The sequence below is a fragment of the Aquila chrysaetos genome, chromosome 24 (genome assembly GCF_900496995.4).
Source record: "Aquila chrysaetos chrysaetos chromosome 24, bAquChr1.4, whole genome shotgun sequence".
Taxonomy (NCBI): domain Eukaryota; kingdom Metazoa; phylum Chordata; class Aves; order Accipitriformes; family Accipitridae; genus Aquila; species Aquila chrysaetos.
The window spans coordinates 3174680-3197285 of NC_044027.1; the positions used below are offsets into that span (position 1 = coordinate 3174680).

At 48.6% G+C, this 22606-nt stretch overlaps 1 protein-coding gene across 33 annotated transcripts in view; it reads right to left on the reverse strand.

The window, feature by feature from the left end:
• Nucleotides 1-1645: 1645 nt before the first annotated feature.
• The window catches only part of NFASC (neurofascin), a 97357-nt gene continuing 76396 nt past the window's right edge, over nucleotides 1646-22606 (reverse strand). For 14 of the 33 annotated variants that reach the window (XM_029999698.1, XM_041119789.1, XM_041119792.1 and 11 more), the window contains 6 exons: nucleotides 20961-21077; nucleotides 18864-19019; nucleotides 13846-13977; nucleotides 13196-13265; nucleotides 9601-9612; nucleotides 1646-7324 (listed from right to left, as the gene is read on the reverse strand). In XM_029999698.1, coding sequence (XP_029855558.1) covers nucleotides 7093-7324; nucleotides 9601-9612; nucleotides 13196-13265; nucleotides 13846-13977; nucleotides 18864-19019; nucleotides 20961-21077 — 719 coding nt within the window. In that variant the 3' untranslated portion in view covers nucleotides 1646-7092. Of the gene's footprint in view, nucleotides 7325-9600; nucleotides 9613-13195; nucleotides 13266-13845; nucleotides 13978-18863; nucleotides 19020-20960; nucleotides 21078-22606 lie in introns of those variants that run through there. The other 19 variants (XM_041119796.1, XM_041119808.1, XM_041119806.1 and 16 more) reach the window with 4 other exon arrangements.

Below are 22606 nucleotides of genomic sequence, written 5' to 3' on the forward strand. Positions count from 1 at the left end.
TTTCTCCAGCTTATATCGTGTGCTTCTGAAGGGTGTTCGTGCTGCAGCTGGCACTGGCAAGGATGCAGAGCTGCTGTTTGCCAGCACAGCGTGTCTTGAACGTGCCAAGCCAGCATCACGAGTGTATCCAGGTAACTGGGCAGCCGTTGCTCCTTTGTGCCTCAGTTTCCCCACCTGGAAAGGATATTGTTGCCTGCAGTGAGGCCTCATTGGCCTCCAAGACGGTCAGTGAGGGCTTTGCAAGGAGCTCCTGCCCTGGTCACTGGGAGCAGATATTGCGGCTGTTTGAGTGGTTCCCCTAATGCTTCTCATGGGCTGGCAGCCATGTGCAATTATTTAAAACACTGTTGACAGCTAGGAGAGAAGTTAAACTCTCCGGCTTTCACAGCACTTGCCTGGACAGATGGACATCAGACAGGGCATCGGATGAAATCCCCGTGGTGTGCTCCATCCTCTTGGAGGACAGGCTCCTATCCCTGTGTTGGGTGCCCTGCATGGTGCTGCCCGGCCCGGCTGCTGCCAGCTTGCTGCCAGCCCACCCACCCGTCGGGCAGTGGCATTGCGCTGGCCAGGCTCCTCGCCTCGAAGGTCGATGTGCAGCCAGATGTGCCAGCACTGCACCTCCCCGCCTGCACAGCTGCTCTCATCCCATTCACCCGGGATACTCCTGATGGACTTGTCCCGGCACTTTGAGCTGCTCCCAAGTTTCAGCCTCTACCAGGTTTTAATGAACAAAGCATCTCCTGCTGTTTAATGCAGCTGAGCAGATCTGGCTGGCGGGGGGAGATGTCAGAGCACCCAGAGCAGGGAGGCTGTAAAAATACTAGTGGGGAGAGCTGCCCTGCCTCTGCCGGGTCATCCCCGCAGCCTGCTTGGGCGCAACAGGAGCGAAGAGCTGCTGTTCCCCCGACCCTTTCTGCAACCTCCTGTGAACCTCCCGTGCTGTGTTGCAGCTGCAGAAACGCAGGAGCTGCTGCACTGATCTTGCATGGGCTTTGGGAACCATCCCCTCTGCCCTGAGCCCACAGAACGGCCGTTTTGAGACATGCTGGTGGGCAGAGGGCTGTGCTGGAGGGTCTTCTCCTGTCCCGCTACCCTGGCTTCTGCTTTCACATCTCAGCATGGTCCTGGGCTGTGCGGAGCTCTGCAACCTGGCTTTGGGAGAAGCTTCTGAAAAGAAAGCATCCATGGTGTGTTATCACTGCCAGTCTTGGCCCAGGGCTTGTGCTGCTTTGCCTAGATAAACCAAGGACTAAGAAAACGATCTAGCAGGGTAGCAAAGGAGGTGCTGGGGTTTTTAAATCACTCGGTCAGATTTTCTTCAGCAGAAGCACTGACGTGCTGGAAGGATGCTCTGCATCTCCGCAGCGGTGTTCAGGCTGGGCAATGCTTCCCCTTCGGATGATTTCAGGGAAACACCCTTTTGAGCAGCCAGCCTTCCCTTCCTGGGGAAGGGCTGGCGCGGGAGGGTGGTGCTGGGGCAGGCGGTGAAGCTGGGGGACACTGGGGACCAGCACGGTTTTGCGGGCTGTGAAGGGCTGTGTGTTTGGTGAGCGCTCACCCGGTGCTGGCTGCGGGTGAGCGGCAGCAGCGGCGCCAGCTTTAACCTTTTGAAAGGTGATGGAAATGAATTGCAGGCTTAACATGAGTTTTGAACAATGTTTTATTATATGTTTAGTGTTCTCTATACAAAAAAATCCAGTCTTTTCTTTTTTACAGTGATTCAAAAAAATGATATCTGAATATTTTGGCCTTCTTTCATCTCTCATGCAGTCGGTTTATAAGTCCTCATATTAAACATTTTTTTTGTAGTCCATAAATCTTGTTGCTGTAAACTGTTAATTTTACAGCTTCAGCTATACATTTCTCATTGGAACAAGTGGGTTAACACAAAGGTGTTGTTTTTTGCTTTAAAAAAAGGCAAATAAATACATAGAATACTTTAGAACAACCAGGAGGTTTTACAGAGAGGATGGATGGATGGCGATATATTTACAAATTAAAGAAAAACCAAACAATCCAATACTTTCTTTCTGATGTGAGCAGGAGGAACAAACATTTAAAACTCTGTACTGCAAAGGAAGGAGTCTGTTCTGTGGGTTTGACACAGGGTTTAGACTGCATTTGACAACCAAAGCCCGATGCCCACTTGCGAAGGACGTGGAGAGACAGGCGCTGCTGGGCAAGGGGGAAGCTACTGATGCGGTGGGTTATTTTGTTAGGACCAGAAAAGCATCATTATTCTTGTTAATAAAACAGGTCTTAGTGCAAGAAATAGAACATGGTCTTTTTTTTTCTTCTTCTTTTTTTTTTTTTTTTTTTTTTTACAAGGTTTGTTTATTGCTTAACTGAAATTGTTTGCTGCTAGTACACAATTAAGCCTGGTACGACGGACGTTACATTGCAGGTTGAACTCGCAGCTCTGCTGGGACCTGCACACCGAGAAGAGGCGTCGGGACTTGCCAGGACAGCCGGTGGCGTGGATGGAGCGAGTGCTGCATGCCAGGTAAGGCACGGCACGGGGCATGGCGCCGGTGATGGACGATGCTGTGCGGCTTTGCCCTCGCACCCATCCTGCTTCCCTGGCGTGACGGCGGCAGGAGCTGCGGCTTGTCATCGACAGGTCGATCGCTCGGGTTAGAAATGACCGTAACACGTGGGCTCGGGGTCTGTCATCTGCGAGAAGGCAATGCTGGCAGGGGGTGTGTTGTGGTCATGACCTGGTGTCCAGACAGTTGGGGTTTCTGTGAGCAGGATTTCAGGGCTTGTACCAAAACTCATTTTTTCCCCGCTGCATTTCTGTCTCTTACTGCAACATCACTTTAGGGAGAATAGGAGCAGCCTCAAGATCATGTAAACACAGCAAGTGTCCTCTCGTATCCCACGCTTGCTCTCCTGTGGTTCGTATCAGCTGTTGTACATGTGCAGGGCTCCAAATAGCAAAAGGCTGCGTGTCAGGGAGGGACAGGCTGTGTCCGTGGGCTCAGATGCAGCCAGCAGAGTCTGGATCTGTCTCCAGAACATGGATGAGGTTTTGGCTCAGACAGTTTTAGAAACAGGCTCAAGTTTGCAACTTGGGAGTTGGACCCGAACTGCTTTTTCCCCAGCTTCTGAGAGCACTTGATTTTCAGTCTGGCTCTTCTTTCTCTTTTTTTAAAAATTTATTTATTTATTAAGTGTTGGCCCCTAATTTAAACCCTTTATGAAGATGCATCTTCTGGAAAAGAAAAGGTGAAAGTGTGCCCTGCTCCAGAGAGGCTGTGCAGATCCCAGTGAGGGACAGTTGCCCCTGTGATGGAGACTGACCCCTTAGGAGGGGTCCTGCCCTTCAAGCAGAGGGTGGCTGATACAGAGCCCTCCCAAGCATCTCTGCTAATCCTGGGGGTTACGCTATAGGTAGCGGGAGATGAGGTGACTGGCCTGTCCCCTCCGCAGAGGGACAGCTGGGGATGGAGAAGCAAAGCAGCTCCCGCAGGGTGACGCTGGGGACAGGCAGAGACAACCGCCAGCACGGCGCACAGCCAAACGGGCAGAGACGGGCAGGCAAGACCCCTCAGCACCACCGGTCCTCGTGCGGGGTCTCCGTCCATCTCCTAGGGCTCAGAGGACTCTCGCTCGGCAGAAGCGTGGCCACAATGCCCGTGTGGGTGCAGCCTGGCTCTGGCTATTTCTGGGGGGCAAATGCGTTTTGGGGTGGCGTGGGGTCACCCTGTCAGAGCTGCGGTGCTTTTGGTGGTCGGAGCAAGCGAGGGCTTTGCTCCCTGCGACGCAGTAACTGCACGTCCAAACGTCTACTGAATCTTTAATAAAGGGAGTAAAAAATGTTAAGCTCAGGATGAGTTTTGAACTTAGTGAGAATTTTCTTGGGGCTCCAAAATGCTAGGGGAAATTTCAAAGAAATGTTGAAATTTTGACTATACCTTATAATTTTTGAGTAACTTTTACACTACAAGGCTACAAGTAACTTACGTGGAGCTCTTTGTCCACGGGGTCCTCTGCAGAGATCTCCTTCCTTTTCTGGTTACTTAAAGTAATGTGGTAGTAGGACTCTAAATGTTTTTGCAAGACTTTTTGGGGCAAGAACAGGACTGGCTGGGTCCAGCTCCTTCCTTCCCCAGTTGCCGAGGCATGCCGCAGGGCGCACGCTGCAAAGCTACAGGGTGAAACACTTCTCGTTTCCAAATAGATGCCAAGAGGTTTGCTCTGTAAAATGGTGGTTAATGACAGGACAAAAATGCAGGCTTTAATATAAATGGCACGTAATACAGATAAATGACACAGACTGCCCTGCTTCCAGTAATGCCTGACCAACTTTCGTGTGGTTTGGACGTGTTGCATGTTAGCCAAGGGTCTTGTGGTCCCTGTTAGCTGTTGGCCCACAAAGCAGCGAGGATCTGATGTGCTGGGTGTGAATGAAGATGCCCAGCTCTGGTGGCAGAGGCTTTTCTGCAGCGGAGGCTGTAGTTTCTTTCTCTCCTCATTTCCACCAGTGCTTAGGCAAGAAGTTATGCAAACTCAACGTTGTAAGGACAGCCGTAGGCTTGGGAAGCGATTATCCCCGTGACCAAGGGCTGCGTTACACTTGGCTTCGTGTGTTTGCTTAAAAACGGAATGTGTGTCCCGGGAAGGGGCTGGGAGATGCTCTCCTTAAACCGGATCAGTGGCGAGTGTCAGCCGTAGAAATAGGCTTGTTGCATGAATGCATTTACACTGACGGTAACAGAGCAAGACGTATGGCTCCTACTCTGTAAGATGACACAGACGGAGGACCCTGGCAGATGCGTTCCTGTGCGGTGGAAAGGGGACATCCCAGCGCTGCCCTGGGGTAGCAGGAGCTCCCCCAGCTCTAGGAGGGGGCCCTGCCTGTTAACACCATCCTAAACCCTCCTTGGCTTATATGGTGCATGTAACTCCTTTGCTGTTTGGTTTCCATCCAGCTTTCTCCTGTTTTCTCTGTGTGATTCAGCAGTAGGTGCTGCACGGGTGCTGACCGGGTCCAGGCTCTTCCCCGAGGTGCAGGATAGTTGTGCCATTAGCAGCTTAAAGAATGTGGCAAAGTCCATCTCGACAATCCATATTAGTAGAAGTATTCTTGTTAGCAATATCTCTTCATAGCAAACCAGCTTGAAAGCTAAAAGAATAATTGCATTAATCCTATTGCATTTAATCCATTATGCTGAACAAAAACATCCTCCTTAGAAAAAGAAATGAAAGAAAAATCCATCCTAACGTCGTTCGCCGTCTGTGAAACGGTCTGAAGAAATCCGATCTCTCTCAGCGAAGGTACCTTTGGTTTCGAAAGTGCAGGAAGTGGGAGAATACACATGGCGTTGGCCACTAAGTACGGTCTATTATAAAACTCTACCTTCTACAATGATCCATGCTGTCTCAGCTGGGAGAGCTGCCCAGGCATCCTACTCCTACTGCTCTGGCGGATCGAAGACCATCGCGTTGGGGGCATGTAAGCGGTGGGGGAATAGTATCAGTTTATTAAACTTCATGGGAAGTTTGAAGCTGTGTAAGGCATGTGAAGGAGCACTCCTATCCAAGACGCTTTGTTACAGTGTGTTAACGGGTTAACTTAAATCGCGTGTTGTCTTGATATGTAAATAAGACAGCGGAGGGGAGTCCCACGGTGCAGGCGCTTGCTCGTGGAAGGGTCTCACTCAGGCTGATTGATGGAGGGGGAAAAGGCCACTGTCAGAAATGAGGAGGGGAGTTTAGTGGAAAACACTGTCGATCTGGCTCATCCCTGGTGCCTGGGGAAGATGTGGACCTCAGGTCCTGCGCTCCCACCACGTGCCTTCCTCCCTGTCTCCCGAGGGATGCACATCCCTGAACTGTTCAAGCTGCTGATTGGGAGCTGTGGTGCGGGGCGATAGCAGGGGATCCTCCACCCCATCCTGGTGGGTGCTTCTCATCCTGACCAGGTGGCTTTGATTTTTTTTTTTTTTTTTTTTTTAAGTGATTTCTGGTCCCCTCATCCGATGTTAATACTGGTCCTGCTTCCACTGCCTCTTTGCTACATAAGATATATGGAGTTGCCTTTAAAAGAAAGCAGGCATGGTCTGGGGGCAGTTTCCCACCAAATTCTTACAAAGCAAAGACTGAACCACAATGATTTGCCTGCGATTACCCAGGCAAGCAATGCTGTTATCCTGGGCTCGGCGGGTGAGCGGCACCTGACTGTCCTTCCACAAATCCCACAAGCTTTTCTGCAACCTCTTGTCCTCTGAGGATGCTCTGGAGTCCCGTGGGGGTGGCGGGTGACCTCCCCATGGGCGTTGCAGGGGGGACGGACCATGTAGCCTCAGCTACCGATGCGGGTTACGGTGCCAAGGGAAGTGGCGGGGACCTGTTCTTCCCTGTGTAGGTGCTGCTTGATCTTTCGGAAAGGAGGTTGCGGTGCCGACTAGTTTGGGAGAGGCTATGGGCAAGGTGCTGCCGTGAGGATGGACATCGTAGTAATACAGTGCTGTGGTGTCGTTACCCAAAGACCCATCACTTTCCTTCTTTCATGCATTTATGCTGCTTTTGCTGCTCTGCCCAGGCCCCGCTCACCTCTCTTCCCTCCCCAAACTTTTTTTTTTTTTCTCTTTTCCCCCCCTCCCCCTCTTATCTGGAACCTTCCTGTAAAGATTAAAAAGAAGAATTTTTAACTCCCTCCCAAAAGAACAAAAAGGGCCTCGGGGAGCCTGGGTGGCCGAGCCCATCGCGTAGCCCCTGCCGGGCTGGCTCTGGGTGCTGGGGCCAGTCCTGAAGCTGGGGTGCAGCTCGAGCATCCCGCTCCTCCTCCAGCCCCTCTGGCTCAGCCCAGATTTCAGCTACAGCTACAACCCATCTGCCCCCCACCCTGCCCCGGGAGTCCTTGCCGTTTGCTTGTTTGCTAAGGATAAGATGGCATCGGCAGCCACCTGGTCTGCCTGTTTGCTTGGATTTTTTTCTTTTTCTTTTTTTTTTTTTTTTTTTTTTTTGTCATCGTTGGTTGGTTTCATTCACACGTTTCTGTTGGAGGTAGTGGCGGCGGCGGCTGTTGTTTAACCCCCATCCACTACAAACACCTCGGGCTGTTTGTGGTTTCAGTGCATTGCGCTATGCCAATGAGTAGATAGCATTGACTGGGGAGGTGGCTTCTGAGCTCTCGTTGCCTTCAGTCTCTTCTTTGTCCTTCTTCACCGTGTACTGGCCGATAAAGGAGCCGTCCTCGTTAAACTGCCCTTCGCCCCCCTCTCCATAGTCCACCAAGCTATCGTCACTCTCCTGCTGCTTTATCGTGCCGTCCAAGGAGGTCTGGCTGTTTGGCAGGGGTTTGTTGTCTTCATCGCTGGGTAGCAGAAGACAGACAGACACAGTAAGGGTTGAGAATGGGGCTTACAACCTTCACCCAAGGTCTGGATATTCAAAAATAAATCCAGTGTGCAAATATACTGACCAGAGACCACAAATGCGGGGTGCTCTGACTGCAGACAGCAAGTCGTGGCATGTCTGACACGGACGTGAAGGTGGGGAGACAGCCTCCGCGTCGGAGGCCCACAGCTGCCTGGGCAATTGGTGCTGTGGTTGGTATTTCTGCAAGCCCAGCCTTCACGCTTTTTCTTTTTAGAAAGCAATTTTTTTTAACCTATGTTACATACGATGCTTAGATCAGTCCAACTGGATGTACGTTATAAATATCCTTTCCTTGTCATTGCTTATATTCTTTCTTTCTCTTAGCATTTTAGCCAGCCTTGGTGTAACCTGGTTTAGTGAGGTTTGTTTCCAGATTTCCTTGCAAAAAAACACACTTGGCTGTTTAGATAGCTACATGCAATGGGGAGCACTCTCAAAGCACTGCGAGGGGGCATGTATAGGATGCCAAGTTCTGTGCAGCTTCCAAAACTCATGGGAATTTACCTTTCCAAGCTTATTTCTGATCATCTAAGCTTGTTTGCTCAATTCTTTATGCTTTTCTCTTTTTTCACCAGAAAGATTAAGCCAGGTCACTGAAAAATAAATAGTCTGACCCACAGGGGAAAAATACAAACCCTTTAAAGAAACCCTTTTAACAAAAAAACAGGGAAAAGCTGTTTTCTCTCTGGAGGGAAAGGGCTGGTATCTCATAAATACAGATAACATTGCGTGGAGGATGAGAGTGGATTGCTATATATAAAAATTAGCTTTCACATCAACTAGTCCTTAGTTCATGTTTGATCTTATGTCCAGCATGCAAATTCTGTAATATTCCTAAAGATATCACATATGTACCTTAAACATTTGTCCTCCCACCTCCATTCCTGTCTTTTTATTGTTGTTTTAGCTTGGGACTCATCAGACTCACTCCCCAGCATGGCACTCTAGTCTGTTCCTTTATTTTTCTTAAAATCGGTAAAAGTACTGGGCTTTGATTGCATCCCTTGATAGTCGGTGTCCACACAAAAGTGTTTGCTTCCTGCAAAGGCATGAGAAACACTTTGCTTGGGCCAGGGAGCAAAATGCTCTTCAGCTGGGGAAGGCATTAAATCTCTCTCATGCCATTTAATTAATGGCATCAGCTCTCTACAGTGGGAGAGGAATTTGGTATCCCACAGTACAACACGCAGCTTTCTAACGTATTTCCTTATATCAGCACTTTGTGAATTAAGTGATAAGACAAAACCAATATTTAAGGCCTTGTGTTAACTTGGCATCACAATAAAAAATACCTTGTTAGCTTTGAAAGCAGCTTCTTTCTGGGGGGAGGAGGAAGAGAATTCAGTCTGCAAGCAGGACTGCCAGTTAGAAAGCCCAATAAATGCCGAGTAGAGAGTGGCAAAACCCAGATCCCTTTATTTGCAATATTCTTTCCCAAGGTTTGGGGTTCAGTTAAAGCTGCATCTAGAGCCAGATTTTTCCCTAATGGGGGGTTTGCAGCACCAAACACCCTGGCAATGCTTTTCCCGAACCTGCCCCCTGGTTTTACCTCTCTCCGGTGCTATTTATCCTGTTAGTGCATTAGGAGGGTGAAGCAGATATTCATCAACATCTTGATGCGCTATAACCCTGTTAAAATGGATTTCTGTGGGGTTTGCTCATGTGTACATTAGAGAACCAGAGCACCCAGATGAAAACCATTTGGGAAACGTTGTCCTGAGTTGCATAAATCATTGAGATGAGGGGGAGGCTTGAGCCGGAGGGAGGATTTTCAGGACTGAGACAAAGAGTGGGCAGATTGTTTAGGATCTAGCGGTTTTTCGCTCGTGTCCCTTGCCACCATCCCCTGGGTATCCGGCATCAGGGTGCTGAATGCACCGACGGCATCGTCCCCAGGTCCAACCCTTGGCCGGTCCCACTGCACCAGGAGGGATCAGCTGCTCGAGCATGGGGCTGGGGGGGGCCTGGCTGGTGCTCAGGGGTGCCCCCAGCCCACAGAGCGTTTCCAAGCAAGATGCAACTCGCTGGACGTGGAGGTACCCCTGATGCCAGCAGGAGTTAGAGGGATCTTGTTTAATGTGTTAGGTGGAAGCAGGTACATAGGAATAGGGAGGGGAAGGTATAGTTTCAGCTATAAGGAAATAAATAGCTAGAAGGAAGGAAAATAAAAAAAGCTAAATGTGCCGGACTTCTGGCAGCACGTGGTCCTACCTTTCAAGAGACCTTCATGGTCCATGTGGATAGACCAGGTGAAAAGGAGAAGAAAGAATGGGAATAAAACAGAGAGAAGCAGAAAGAGCCTGATCAGAGAGAGATATGATGAGGTCTGCATTTACAGGGGCAGTGCTAAAAACCAAAAAAGAAATGTCTGCATTCCTCATGGAGCTAATTGCCTCGTTATACCAAATGGAGCCAGTGTAATTGTTCAGAGCTGGATGAGCCTCATTGGCTTCCCCAAGAAAGCTAATACAGAGCAGCAGTGGATGGTGCAGGTGGGAAGTGGCCTGTTTGCCATCAGACTGTTCAAAAAGGGCTCGTGGTTGAAGTCCATGAGTGAGTGGCTGTAGGGAACAGCGGTCGCTGCCGGGGACCGACATGCAGCAGGACAAGGGCCAAGTGAACGGGTCACTCGGTTTCCCTTCCAGCCTTCTGCTGGGTTTCCATGATATAGTCATGCACCAGTATCATGTTATCTATTGAGAAGCCTACACCTCCCCAGGCTGCTTCGCCAGACCTCTCCTCCCCTCGCTAGGCTCAGAGGATGGCTCTGTGTCCTCCTGTCTTGACGTCTGCTGAGATGGTCCATTCGAGGCAAGCTGGCACTGCCTGTGGTGTGTAACCTGTGCCACAGGACACTATCCTGAATCTGAACCGGAGCCCAGAAGCTAAAACCAGTCAACTTTCCCTTCCCAGCGGCCGGGGTTTCCAGCCGACTCCCCCATGTGCAGCTTAAACATTTGGTATAATGAGGCACAGTCACTGGCACAGAACATTGTCCAAGGATAATGGTCTCCTGCTTTGAAAATAAGCTTCTCAGCTTAGCCTCTGCTCAGGAAAACCATTATTCTGTTAGTGGAACAGAAAGATGTGACAGTATCTCTTAATTATAGGCTGCAGAGATTTGAAAGTTGCATGCACAGGGCATTAAGGACGTGAGATATGATGAGAGCATATCAGACATGCTATGTGGAGGTGGGGAGGGAAACCAATGAAGAACTCACGTCAGCTCAATTCCTGTCCTTGCTTGAAATACTAATTGCTACCCTCCTTGAGCCTAACATCGCAATCATTTTGAATCTTAATCAGCCAACAGCGTTTCATATCAATCCTTCAGGTTCACCTTCCTTTCTGCCTCCTTGAGGGAAGCCTCCTATTACTTCTCAGGAAACCTGTTGTTCCTGAGAAGGAGGGGACGAAGTTTATGGGTTGTTGGGTTTTTTTTGTTGTTGTTCTTGTTTGATTGGGGTTTTTTCCCCATCTGGTCCATGGGACTGTGTGATTGAACATGCAGGAGCATCTTGGAGCTTGGTTGTTGCCCTTCTACTGACCTCTACCTTTAGCTTGCAAACTTTTGGGAATGGGGCTGTCAATAAAAGTTCGAGCTTCAGCTAAGCAGAATCTGCTGTGTAGTAGGATGAAGGATTTACCCCATTCCTTCCCATTGCCTGGAAGGCAATGCCCCTTGGATGGTGCTTGGGCGGTAAATGCAGCATTGCTGACTGTCACAATGCTGCCAGCCATGCCAAGAGCTTGGTTTTCCTTCTGTGCGAGGCAAGTGGTCCCTGCCAATGCAGTTGCTTTAGGAGCGATGGGGGTGAGGAGGTCTTGACTGCAACCACCTCAACGGACTCTTGAGAAGCAGATCTCTGAAATCGGTGCGTACTGCCAGAAGCTCGGCTGTGGAGACCTTGCCTGAGATCCAGGTGATGGAGCTGAGCCTGTAGGGTTGTGTGTGGGTAGCTCCTGGGTGATAAGGTGGTTCAGGCTTGTTACGTGGTATTTACACCATCCCACAAATTTGGGAAGGAAGAAGTTCCCTCTCATGACTCAGAGCATTAAGGGGACTTGTTTTGATCAAAGTATGGACGCTGGCTGTGTAGTATGCAGTTATGGTTATGGCTCATATCTGTACAAGGAGCACTGCCTGCACTTGTAAAATCATGCCTGGGAAGAGATGCATTTGATCTGGGGCAAAGCCTGCAACAGGACCAGGCTGGGCTAATTTCTTCTCTGCTGTTCTTTATGTCCTGGCCAGGAATCTGAAGGGAACGTCCCCAGGCTGTGATTTGTATGTGGACTTAATGTAATTGCCCCAGTGTGGCTTGCCACCACTAGAAGTGATAACCACATCTTGCAGGGAGGTGAGGAGGGTGTCGCCCTGGGTGTTGTTTAGGGCAACGAAGAATGGTGACCTTTTCCTACAACATACTGCTTATTCTGGTTCCTGCTGGGGTGTATTTGTATTCTGTGTCACGCTATCAGAAGACTGGGGAACTTTGGGCTTATGACATCCTTTGGAGAAAGAGTCGCTACTGAGAGTTACCATGCTGCTAACAATATAAATGTGTTCGTATTGAGGGCTGCAGTTCTACTTCCATTTATGTATTGTGTGCAGGCAGATATATTCATTTTGCCTCCTTTAAAGTCTTTGGCGGAACACGTGTGTCTTGTTACATCCCTTACTGAATTGTAAATTCTTCCTATCTTTGCTACTTCAACTTGTAATGCTAGAAGTATCAGTAATGACATGGGGTTTAATTAACCCCTGTTTTGAAGTCAGGAGAAAAATTCCTGCTAGCCTAATTGGGCTTTGGATCCAGCTCAGATGGAAAGGTGCATTTTAATTCTTTAAAGAAAAGCAAAGCACACTGTAGGCGCTGAAAGGGCGAGCTGGGTGTGCTGTAATACATCCCCGTCATCTGTCAAGTGCGGGCAATCCAATGAGACCTGACATGGTTACCTGCTTCTGCTCCTTAGGGGCAACCATTAACAGCAGCAGAGCTGTGAACGCTGCATTGCGCGTGAGCAGGCTTGGGAGAGCGCTTGCCCCTTTCTGAAATATCCTGGGAGTTTTCCTGGAGTAAAAATGGGCGCTGCTGCTCTTCAAAGGATGCCATTTTGCATCAAAGCAGCTGAGCGGAGGTGGGGGGACATGAGAGCCGTTTTAGCAGAACTGCTGCTAGGCTGTGCTGCAGCCCTCAAAGGGTGTTTCTGAAGGGTTTGCCTGGGGACCTCACAGAAAAGCCTTAGTTGGAATGCAGGCAGACCCCCAAATCGGTACTCCTGCATGCTTTCAGGGCTGATCCAAACATAACTTTGGGCATTTCTCCCCTGGATACTCTCCTACGGGTAGGAGAGAAGCTGAGCTAAGGATGATATACCTGAAATATCCTCAGGCTGCTTCAGAGTTGTTTTTAATTTTTTTTTTTTTTGTATGTGTTAGGAGTGTCATTAAGGTTGATCTGCGCCTGGCGAGAGCCGTGTCCTGGGTAGCTGATGCCAGAGTCCCAGCTCTCTGCCTGGACTGGTCCTCCCAGGCTGAGACAGGGAAAGTAGGAGACCTTAGCAGCACCCTCGCAGCCTGGTTATTCTTCCAGGGATTTAGGCAGGAAATGTTTCCTTTGGTAGAGGACTTGCAGAGGGAAGGAGGCAGGAGGAGGAAGGTGGGAGAAATAATTTAAGAGGCTGTGTGGCACCGTGGTGCTGCGGTTATGTGGAGGGGTAGCGCGGTGAGGTCTGTGATGGCCAGGAGTGGGGCTGATGGGGAGACGTGGTCGTGTGGGTATGCATGCCAATGGAAGCATACCTGTAGTCGAACGACCCGTCTTCTACGTTCTTGTCTTCGGGATTTAGATGCTCATCTTTATTGTCTCGTACTGTAAACAAGCACATCCCCGACATTCACGTTAAAAAGCAGTACAGAAGATAAAAGCTTTACGAGACAGTAACAGCAGCTGGCGTTGAGGCTGTCTTTGTGAAATCCCTGCGGGGTGAAGTACAGCTTTTCATTGACTCGGTTAAAAAACCTGCATCTGGGAGGGCTTGCAAAGAGTGCTGCTGTCGTGGCACCAGGGCACAGGCGCTTCAGATAGCGAGAGAGGATGTATTAATTCGGGAATTTTCTTAAGCCTTATCTTTGCTTTGCAAAAATTAATGTGATTTTTGCCCGAAAAGATCTTTTTCTAGATGAGGACAAGCAAATTTGCAGAGTAGAGGTTGGGTCACGCATAGCAGCAGCGTCCAGCTCCACAGGCTGAAGCCTGCACAGCACAGAGCCCTCACCCGACCTTTAATTAACTGAAATGCTTCCCACTAATAATAGTGTTCCTACTACAGAGAAAGAAAAGCCCTTGTAATCACAAGAATCTATCCGAGAGCAATACAATTTGATTAGCCCCCAGAAGCCTGGAGATGTTTAAACCATGAGCACAAACGACTGCCATGCAGTGCTCTTACCTGGGTATTTCCCACCTCTGCTCCTCTTAATGAAGCAGACAATCAACAGAATAAGGACCAGGAGAGCTATGGCACACATCAGCCCGATGAACCAGCCCTGCGTTGCGATGTCCACGTGGTTCTTGGTATAAGCTGGGAGGAAAATTGAAAGAAAAAAAAAAGCTGTAAGGGACAGACCAGAACCACAGAGGGAAATAGATGAAGAGTAAGACACAGTCCACTGCTTTAGAAATTATCTTTAGCGCTGCATTTGTGTGTCTTTGTGTGTATTGACCAGGTTATCTGTGACTGTAGCACAGGGATCTGTGGCTTTTTTTTTTTTTTTTTTTTTTCTTTTGTGGTGGTAGGTCAGCTCAACATTTTAGCAGGAGCTACAAACAGCGGAGGGTCACAACATAAAGTAAAACCTAGCACAGACCAGTGAGAAAGGTGCATTGCAAATAATGGCAAAAGAAGCTGGGTAACAGATTTGATCTTTAATTTACTGTGTCTGAAAACTGCCCTGGAAGCGAGAAGGTCTGAAAGAAACGTGCCAAAGCAGATCTGGTCCCTGGTGTCCAGTGAGGCTGAGCAGCACCACTGGATCCTGAGCCCCTCAAGGGCTCATTAACAGCCTTGAGCTGGCAGAAACCTGAATCCTGCGGGCCAGCCTTGCCCAAGCTGCACTGCCATCGCCTCTGGCTCCGCTGCCACCACCAACAGGGTTCTGCTGCCTTTGGGTGGTCACAGGGGGTCTCCAGGGCTGAGAGGGGACTTGTGGAAGCCCACCAAGACTTGGCCAATGCATGAGTGGGGATACGGAGGTGGGAACAGCTCTTTGAGAAATGACAGCTGGGTCCCAGATAGTTGAGAGGTGGTCTGACAGCATGGGAAAGTCTTTTCTCCTGGGGCAAGCTCTTTATACCACTGCTTCCAGCACCCTCACAAGGCTATTGAATGTTGTTGTGATTAATACCAAGCAAGGAGGTGTCTTGTTCCCCAAACCACGCTCTGGCTCCTAACTGCCGTGTCCTCCCTCACGTACTCTGACTTCTTGTTTGCAGCTCCCATACACGGTCAGACAGACAAATCTGTGTCCTATAAATAGCAACAAGCTGCCATTTTCTGGCTCTCATTGACATGCACTTCGTATTCAACAAGACAGAGCAGAGGAGAAAATAACCTTCAGCGCAGCAGGGGGGCTAAATTTAACCAGACTGCAGTGCAAACAGAGATAGGTATTCCTGGCAGGAGCGCGGGAGATCTGAGCTGGATGGGATCAAATTGGGATTTAGCAGGGGTTTGCCTGAAATGGGCAGGACAGTGCAGCGAGCAACCTTTTGTGGTGCCCATGTGACAAAACCCAAGGTGGTGCTTACAAAGAAAACATAAAAGATAGCCCTCCGTTAAGGTATTCTGAATGAAAGGCTCTTGTAAGAGAGGCAACAACTTTAAAAATGGGTTGAATTGGTAAACTTTCCTAACCCACACCATTTCAGGGCTGTAAGCTGTACTTATTCCATCAAAATTGAACCCAAGAGAAGAGGTGCTTTCTTAGGATAGAATCTAAGCCACATTGTCAGTAGGTAATTGCAGCCAAACTGTGACAAGGAAATTCAGATCAGAGGAGAACGACAAGAAAGAGGACCGTTTGCTAAAGAAATTGTGTTGGACCCTGAACGCTCTGTGTTTGTGAGCGGCACCGAGCTCCTGGGAAAGTCGGGTGGAAGTAGCTGCCTAATGGTGCCTTGGCTCCCTTTTGCCACTTTTCCCTCTAATGCTGCCACATTTAATATTTACCTTTAGTACAACCTGAGCTACATAGTCCTTGAAGATGCACTTTTTATAATGGAGAGAATGAGATTATAACAGAGCGGCGCTGAGAACTGGATTCAATTAGAGTGCTTGGGGAGGAAAGGGGAAGAAAGCTTTACTGGAGAGCTTTGAAATGGAAAAAGATTGTATTAGCAGTCCTGATGAGATGGGATTTCTACAGAAACCAACACTAAAGGAGAACAGGGGGTCTTCAAAGTATGAAATGCCAGACCAGCCTGAGAGGTGGGTTTGTGCTACCATGTGGATTCGGGCTGAGTTTTACAGGGAGGGAGGATTTTGAGTACTGAGTCACCAGGGGATCTTGCAGTAGGATTGTGGCATTGCCTATCGCCGAGGTAGAGGTATAATTGCCATCCTTCCCAAAAAAGCAACACATGACGACAAAATTATAGTCACGGCAATCTTGTATTTAGAGTAAACGAGTGACTGTCATTGCAGCGTTGAGAAAGAGAAGAGTAAGTACGTGGCTGTCAGAATGTTTTGATTTGCTTTAATGTAAGGCCAATGTCGAGGGGAAATGGTGGAAAGCAGCTGCGTAATCGAAGAGGTATTGATTTGAAATGCAACGGCAGTGACTTTTTTTTTTTGAAAAATTAATTATACTATTGTGGCAGAAAACATGTTATCTAACAGTCATAGTTTATATGCCAATAGCAAAGCTGACCGTGTTCCACCAACAGAAGATCAGCAAAATTTTTGTCTTTTTCTGTAAAGCAGACTGTTGGGTATGTAAAGTCTCACTAGGTCCAGCCTCGCATGATCTTCTTCCCAGTGTTTGTACAGGCTGGGGAATTTATTTATTTATTTAATTTAGAAGACCTCTTTGTATTAAGCTATATTTGTAGTTTCGAAGTGTCCTTTACTACTGGAAGGAACTCTGTTGGGTTATTGAGCTGTCGGTTAATCAGAAACAAAGTTGGAGGGCAGCGTCCTGCAGCCACAGTGTGGGTGGACTACTTATTTATCTACCCTCAAACTGAAGAAACCTTTAGAATAGCTATTCAGAAAACATTAAAAAACAAAACTGACAAAAAAAACTGAACAGTGCTTTTTTTGTCAGAAGCATTCCTGATGGCATATGATTGTCAGTGGGGGCCAAACACTTGTGTCAGCAGTATCCAGCCAGCAAAGAAATGGATCTGCAGCATTTATGTATGCAGGGACGGCGATAACTCTGTGCATCCCACAGTGATAGGGCTCAGGTCACCATTTGGCCTCTATCACAGGGACAAAGGTGGCCCCATCCTTCAGTCTCAACAATAATATCAATAGGAACCCCTCAATTACAGAATATGAATATGCCGAGACTGCCAACATCAATCAGCCAAGGATATTGTTGGGTTTTTTTTCCCCTCTTTCTAATGATTCCCTGCCCCTTGCTGTCTGTTGTGCAGGGGGCTGCCCCTCTCCCCCCAGATCCTAAAGTGGGTGAAAAGCGGGTGAGAAAAGAAGAGGCGGGTCCGGATTGGGAAAGAGTTATCCAGAAAGACAGGTTGCATGGTATCGGTGGGGCTGTGGAGCTGGTGGCTATTTTTGAGTCTGGGGAGGGTCCAGAAGCAGAAGCAAAACTGGGGATGCAACATTGCAGCTGGAGCTGTTCTGGAGAGAGTCCGAGTTGAAAAATCAGCTCTTTTATTGTCTGGGGTCAGAATCAGCCTCTGCAATGTAGGAACAGGCTGGGAGCGCAGGGACTTGAAACTTGCAGACAGTTTGCGTGTCTGCGAGCCGAGTCCTCCCAAAGCAAAGCTGTGAAAACTCCCGAGGCAAGGCAGCCGCGCTGTGCCACATGTACAGCACCAGAGCAATGGGGGAAAACCCCCGGTGAAAATAAATCCTTTTTGAAAACACGGCTCTCTGCAAAGCCAAGCATGTTCCAGGGGCTGCTGTGCTGTGGATTCGGCCACATCACAGGGTGATGGAGCAGCTTGCACATCAGACCTCAGCACAGGGCAGAGGTAGGACAGAGCCAAGGTCAGCACTCGCTGGTTATTTCTCAGTGCTGGGCAGCATTAGACATGCAGAAATACCAGCAGTTGCCATCTGTCACCATGTCATCTTAGTATGTCAGAGAATTACTCGGCGGCGTTATGGCTTACCAAATTTTTGGACACCAAATAAGATGTGTGTAGGGGGTGTGGGGAGACCTGCAGCTCCCCACCTCCCCCTGCAGCACTCCCTTGCTGTGAATTACATTTTCCTTTTGCGCTTGTCAGCAAAAAGGCTGGTAAGTGCTCGAGCTTTCCATTACACGGCTGGATCTGAGCAAAATAATTTTAGTTCTTTGAAAATCACAGCCTCTACCTACTACATCTGTCAATGTGGGCTGCTCCAGTGTTGCTTGCTCCTTGGTTTTTCAGCTAAGTGTTTAGACCCACGCTTTGACAGGCGTTGTGCACAGATTCCTACGGCAAAACCCCCAGGTGAATACAAAGGAAGTTACGGCTGTTTTGATTTACTGAAACTCATCGAGTGTGAACAGTGAAGTTTTATAAACGCATAAAGCCCGATTCAATGGCTGTAGAAGTCAGTAAGGGTATTTCTCTGGCATTTGGTGGGCAGCGTAGGAAGCCCATAATTAGAAAGCTGTAAAAATCACTCAGGTGCTAAGCCTGGAAAATTGCTTGTGCAATTAAATGTGAAGTTGCCAGAGGAAACATACCTGGAGGATGGAAAGCCCTAGGCATATGCCACATGTGACTCTGACCGAGGTCTTCTGCGAACACCACATTCCCCTTCCCGGTCCTGCCCCTCGCCTGCACCCCATCACCAATATCTCCCCGCCTGCCCCTCTGCCATAGCCTGGGGCCAGACGCGTGCACGTTCTCCGGGGCCAAAGCAACCACCATCACCAAGAGTAGCAACGCGCGTGTGGAAGTGCAAACAGACGGTGGCGGGGCTTCAAGCGGAGCCGCGTGACAACATGAGCATGTTCTCCACCCTCCTTAAAGACCCTTTCCTTCAAAGGGATCCCCATCCCCTCCTGGGGCTCCCCTCCTCTGCGCGATGTCGAGCGACCTCCCGGCGACGCTGGGGGTGGCTCTTTAGTAAGGGCAGAGGTGGGGGAGCTGCCGGGGGATGGATGAGGGTTGTTCCATGCAGTCACGGTCAAACCACCTCCCGCCACCACGCGAATGACGTCGGCGGTGATGGATGCGACATGCCTCGGAAACGCACCCCCGCGGCGGGGCTGAAGCCCGTCTCACCTGAGCTGGTGGTAAAGGTTATGTACGAGTGTTCGCTGGGGCTAGACCATATGGGGAACACCCACAGCTTGTACATCATTCCCGGCGTCAGATTCGCCAGCTGCACAGAGGAAGGGGTCTGAGCTTTAACAGGGATAGATTTCTCTGTCTTGTTACCTGAGAAACAGAAACCGCACATCAAACCCAGCCGCAGGAGGCTCGGAGAGATTACCATGTTGACACTGCAGGCAATGCATTATTCTATCCCTAGCCGCTGAGCAGAAATAATACGGCTTGATGGTCAAGGAGCTATTAACGGCTTCGTGATTATTACTCACTGAGAATAGAAGAAAATCAGTGATGCAGGAATATGGTGTGGGTTTTGCTGCATCCCTGCTTGCCATACTGGAAAAAATACTGGTAGCTATTCAGATCTCTCCCTACCTTTAAGACCTGACAGGTTCTTTATCTGCCCAGCCTCAGGTCTGGATATTTGGGTATTTACCGCAAAAGATCTGAAATTTGCCTGGTCCCGCTCAGCTGGATGGAGGTGCTACAGGACTCAGTAAAGGAGCCAATTTTTGTGCTTTTGGGAGTGGTACCTGTGCACCGGTTTTGCTGGTAGGTTAAGGAGCCTTGAATGAGCTGGAGGGCGAGAGGAGTTCAGCCCTTCAGCTCAAGGAGGGATGCTCGCGGGCTGGTTGCTCCCAAGCTCTATCCAAGGATGACCTGTTCTTTGCACTGTGCTGGGAATCATTTGCTGATGAGCTTAATGCTGAGCATTAAGCCACTGAATTGTAAGAAAGCCTGCAGTGGGGCTTTGATTTGTGGTTCTGGAGGTGTGCACATTCCAGTTCGGCAGTGCTGCGGGAAAGCAGAAATGTGGCTTTGAGGCCAAAAGCGTGCTGCTTGCTTCCAATGCTACCAGAAAGGGAGGAGAGCTGTGGCTGTTTGGGAAGGGCTGAAATCTTTGAGATTTCCTCCCTCTCAGCCAGATCCTGATAAGGGTATCCCAAGGCATTGCTGCTGCTGCAGCCCATCCCAAGCATAGACTCAGCACGTGGGCTCTGGAAGGGCATCGCCTGCGCTTTGTGCTTCCCGGTGATGGGGAAAATCCCGGGCTAGTGGCAGGTGGTTTGGGAGCTGGGATACTTGGCATTTAGGGCTTGGAAAGCTGATGCATATCTTGAATTACAGAAACCAGTTAAAAAGGGGAAGGCTGAGCATAGCCCAGCCCACGCTGCCTACCGAAGCCCTGCAGGCTGCGGAGCGAGACCAGGCACTGGCTGTGCATTAGAAATTGTTTCAAGGAGAAATCGAGGTCATCTCTTAAGCCGTGTTGTAAATGACCAAAAGTGGTTTGCTGTCAATGATTACGCCTAGTTGGTTTATTTTAAATGCCGATTTAAGACTAGTATACGAGATGATATGAGGGCTGAAATGGCTGGGAAATAAAGTCGGAGATAAGCAGTAGTCATCACTGCCTATCTATAAAAAAAAAAAAAAAAAACAAACCAACAACCAACCAACAATATGTAAACATCTTTCTAAACAAGTACTAAAACCAGAGATACTGGCTTTGAGTTTCCAGACTAAGTATGTAGCCTTACAATTTTAAGAGACAACGATATCCGATACAACAGGAGGTTTGGGATCATAGATGATTCTGCCAACTCCAGGTTCAAGAAGCCTGTCTTCAAGGGCGTTTAAAACTACTCTCCAATTTATGTAGATTTCAGTTGTTTTCCCTTGAAGTTTCGTCCCCTTTCATATAGATATATATTTTTTTTTTTTTAAGGCTCTACGTTGTGACCACATACAGCCCAGCTCAACGAACAGTTCACAAATGAAACAGCTTTGCTCATTTATGTTTCATAAACGTCTTGCGGCAGTTGGTGCAAGGAGGGGAATTGCTTGTGAATCACCAGGATTAGCTCTGGTGCACTCTAAACAGCCATGACCATGACCTGCCTTTTCCTCTCCCATCCTCCATGTGGCCATAGAGCATCATTCCACGCACAGTAATTAAGACCGAGTAATAGGTTGCAACCATGGGAGCTGGCAGGATCTCTAATGGCATCACCACCCTGTAGAGTCCCCACGCGATCTGATGCTTACTGGTGATATACTTAACCACAAAGTCAGTTCCTGCAGAGTAATTGTGGCTCCAGGTGATGTTTGCCCAGTTACTATTAGCCATAGCTCTTATGTCCCATATGGACGATCCATTGGTGGCTGGTGGACAGGTTAGAACAGGAGTTAGTATTTTGGATTATACACGAATGAGACCTCATCTAGCACCTGGTGTTGGTAAAACCTTACAAAATCATTCCTGAAGTTAATGCTTTGATCTTAACCTACAAGCATGCCTAAGGATGTATTTGTTCCTTTCAAGATCCTTAACTTTAAACTTTGGGGGGAAGTTTGGTAGCAGAAGCTCATTGCGTATTGGTGTTTAAGTCCAACTGCACTCAGCTTATCTTTGGAGTCTGAAGACTTCTGTGGCACATCCCTGAGGATTTTGGTCAGCAGGGAAATCTCCTGACTAAACTTGTGCCCAAATGGACACAGGAGACGTGCATGAGTGCACACGGACTCACCGCCACAACTGAGAAGGAAAGACTGGGAGAGAATATTGTCATGTTACTGGGTCTAGAGACAGCCAGTGGGGCAATGAAGTCACTCGTTTCTGATTTTGAAGTTAAGGATTGTCGACGTTGCTTTGGAGAGCGGATGAACTTCATTTCTAGTGAAGTAGAGCTAATCCATTAGTTTAGTGTGCGTTTAAGTGATGTCGGCTAAGTTACACCTTGGTTTTATTATTATTATTTACTTCAGGGTGTAGCTCAGGTTTTGGTTTGAAAAAATACAGATTAATAACTGCAGTCCCTGGGAGGAGGCCAGCTATGTGACTTTTAGGAAATTGCAAGGACCTGACGCTGTGGGGTCGGGGACGTGACCTAGAATCCCTCATACAAATACAACCTGTGCTGCCACACGGTTGCCCTGTCTGCCCACATTACGGCTCAGCCTCTTCCCTCCTGTCCCCGGGGTGGTTCGGGACACGCACGGTTCCTTTTGCAGCTCCTATTTTCCTCCCGTCCCCTCTCCCTGCTCTGTGGCAGTGCATGCCTCGCCACTTAATTGCCTGTTTTCAGTTAGCAACGTTTTCTCACGTAGTCGCTTAATAACGACTGTGTTGTCGTAGCAATCTTGCTTCGTTGCTAAGACCTCATATGTAGTGACGAAGCTGCATCTGTATTTCTTGCACCAGTTTTTAAGATGATTTTGTTTTGGCAGTGCAGCTCCCTGTATGCTTTCCCTTGCCGTGCAGTTAGCAGCTTTGCACAGCGTAAGGCTTCTCTGGCTGGGGAAGCGTGTGGTGCCACAAGCTGGAACACAAATTCACATTTCTGAGTTCAGGTCTGCATCGTTAACAAGCAAATCAGCACAGAGCACGAAATGGGCTGCTGATTCACAAATCTGTTTTGCTGCAGAGTATGAGGTGGAGGCTGCTCCTCCCAGCATATGTTTTTGGTGGCTTTTTTTAACCATCCTGAGCTAATCTTATGCAAGACTATAAACAGAGGGGTCTGAACTGCTTTAATCAAATTCCTTGAGTTAAATGGGTGTCAACTTTGATATTAATTATTAGTACTATCTCCTTTCCCTCTTTATGAAGAGCTAACAAAGGTTTCTGCAGCTTTTGCACTTGCATTTTTGAGTGTATCCTATCCAGCTATGCAACTGAATTCTTTTGATTG